The sequence below is a fragment of the Elephantulus edwardii genome, unplaced genomic scaffold (assembly GCF_000299155.1).
Source record: "Elephantulus edwardii isolate Elephantulus edwardi_28Jun2011 unplaced genomic scaffold, EleEdw1.0 scaffold00019, whole genome shotgun sequence".
Classification (NCBI taxonomy): Eukaryota; Metazoa; Chordata; class Mammalia; order Macroscelidea; family Macroscelididae; genus Elephantulus; species Elephantulus edwardii.
The window spans coordinates 3,174,436-3,175,775 of record NW_006399769.1 but is presented as its reverse complement, the minus strand read 5'-3'; the positions used below and the strand labels follow the sequence as shown (position 1 = coordinate 3,175,775).

Below are 1,340 nucleotides of genomic sequence, written 5' to 3'. Positions count from 1 at the left end.
TGTGTGTGTGTGTGTGTGTGTGTGTGAAGAGAGAGAGAGAGAAAGAGAGAGATGGGGGCTTCATTCACACCAACCTCTCTCTTCTTGAATTCCAAGTCCACTGGTGTCTGCACCACACACTTTCTCTGTCTTGGATTTCACACCTGCCTAGTGAAACTGTCTTCAAAGAGACACTTTGTGGTCTCAGGGCACAGAGTAGATCCCTTGAGAGCAGTGACATTTGGGCTGCCCCTCCATGCTTACCTGTTACCCAAACAAGAAACACCTCTTTGCCTCCCCTGTACCCATCTATCCCCGACTGCATCTTGTAGCAAAGAAGCTTCTCTATCTGTTCTGTGTAAGACTTTTACAACATGGTGCCAACCGTTTATTTTCAGTCATGGCCAGCCGCCTGCTTGGGCCTTCAGTGGAGCCCTACCTGCTGCCCGAATTGACCAGATACGACTGTGAGGTGAACGTTCCTGTGCCCGGAAGCTCCACGCTCCTGCAAGGGAGGGACCTGCTCAGGGCCTTGGACCAGTCCACCTGAGCCAGGGCCCCTGGGCAGGCCCCCACCACGCCGCCCACCAGCTTCACTCTCAAGTCTATTTTTACAACTCGATATTTCTAACACCAATACAATTTTTACAAGATGTACTTAACCTGGCAGACTCGTCCAGGTCACTGAGTGGTGACCTTTTTCTGAAGATGCTCACTTTATTACTCATATTTTTAAAATACACAGTTGTTTTACCAGCGACATTTTGCTCTGTCCATGAAAATGTTCGCAAGTTTTATAAGATTTTTATCTCCCCATCTCCAATTACTTCTAATTTATATTATTTGTAAGTGTCCCCCACTTCCCACACCATCCGTACTAACAAGTTTGGGGTACATTTGTTCTCCTGTTGCGAAAGCTTTGGCTTCATTTAACTCTAAAGATTCTGACCTTGTTGTTGCCAAAGACAAAGAGAACACGAGCTGCCTTCCAAGCTTGCTCTGTGGCCTTTCCCTCTCAAAGCCTTTGTCCTTTCTGGTTAAAAATGAAATACCATAATGTAGATTGCATACCTTTTTAAGTAAACTCTTTGCTCTAATTTTGATATCAACTTTTGAGAGAGAAAGAAGAGAAAGAAACACGGAGGGTAAAGTCCAACGTACGTGGTTTGTGTTTTGATGTGGTTTGATGTTTTCTCTCATCTGGTGGATATTTTTTTAAACTATTCAAAAGCATAACTGAGGGTTGATATTATTCTTGTTGTTTTTTAAAAAAATTTATAACTGGGTTAAGTGTTTATCAAATATATGGGTACTTTGTAATATCTAAAAACTTAGAAATGGAATCCTGCTCACAAAATCAC

At 43.1% G+C, this 1,340-nt stretch overlaps 1 protein-coding gene across 1 annotated transcript in view; it reads left to right on the top strand.

The window, feature by feature from the left end:
* EPAS1 (endothelial PAS domain protein 1) overlaps positions 1–576 on the top strand; it is a 46,436-nt gene extending 45,860 nt beyond the window's left edge. Inside the window, exon 15 of the mRNA XM_006882307.1 lies at positions 378–576. Coding sequence (XP_006882369.1) covers positions 378–529 — 152 coding nt within the window. The 3' untranslated portion in view covers positions 530–576. The remainder of the gene's footprint in view (positions 1–377) is intronic.
* The last annotated feature ends 764 nt before the right edge of the window (positions 577–1,340 follow it).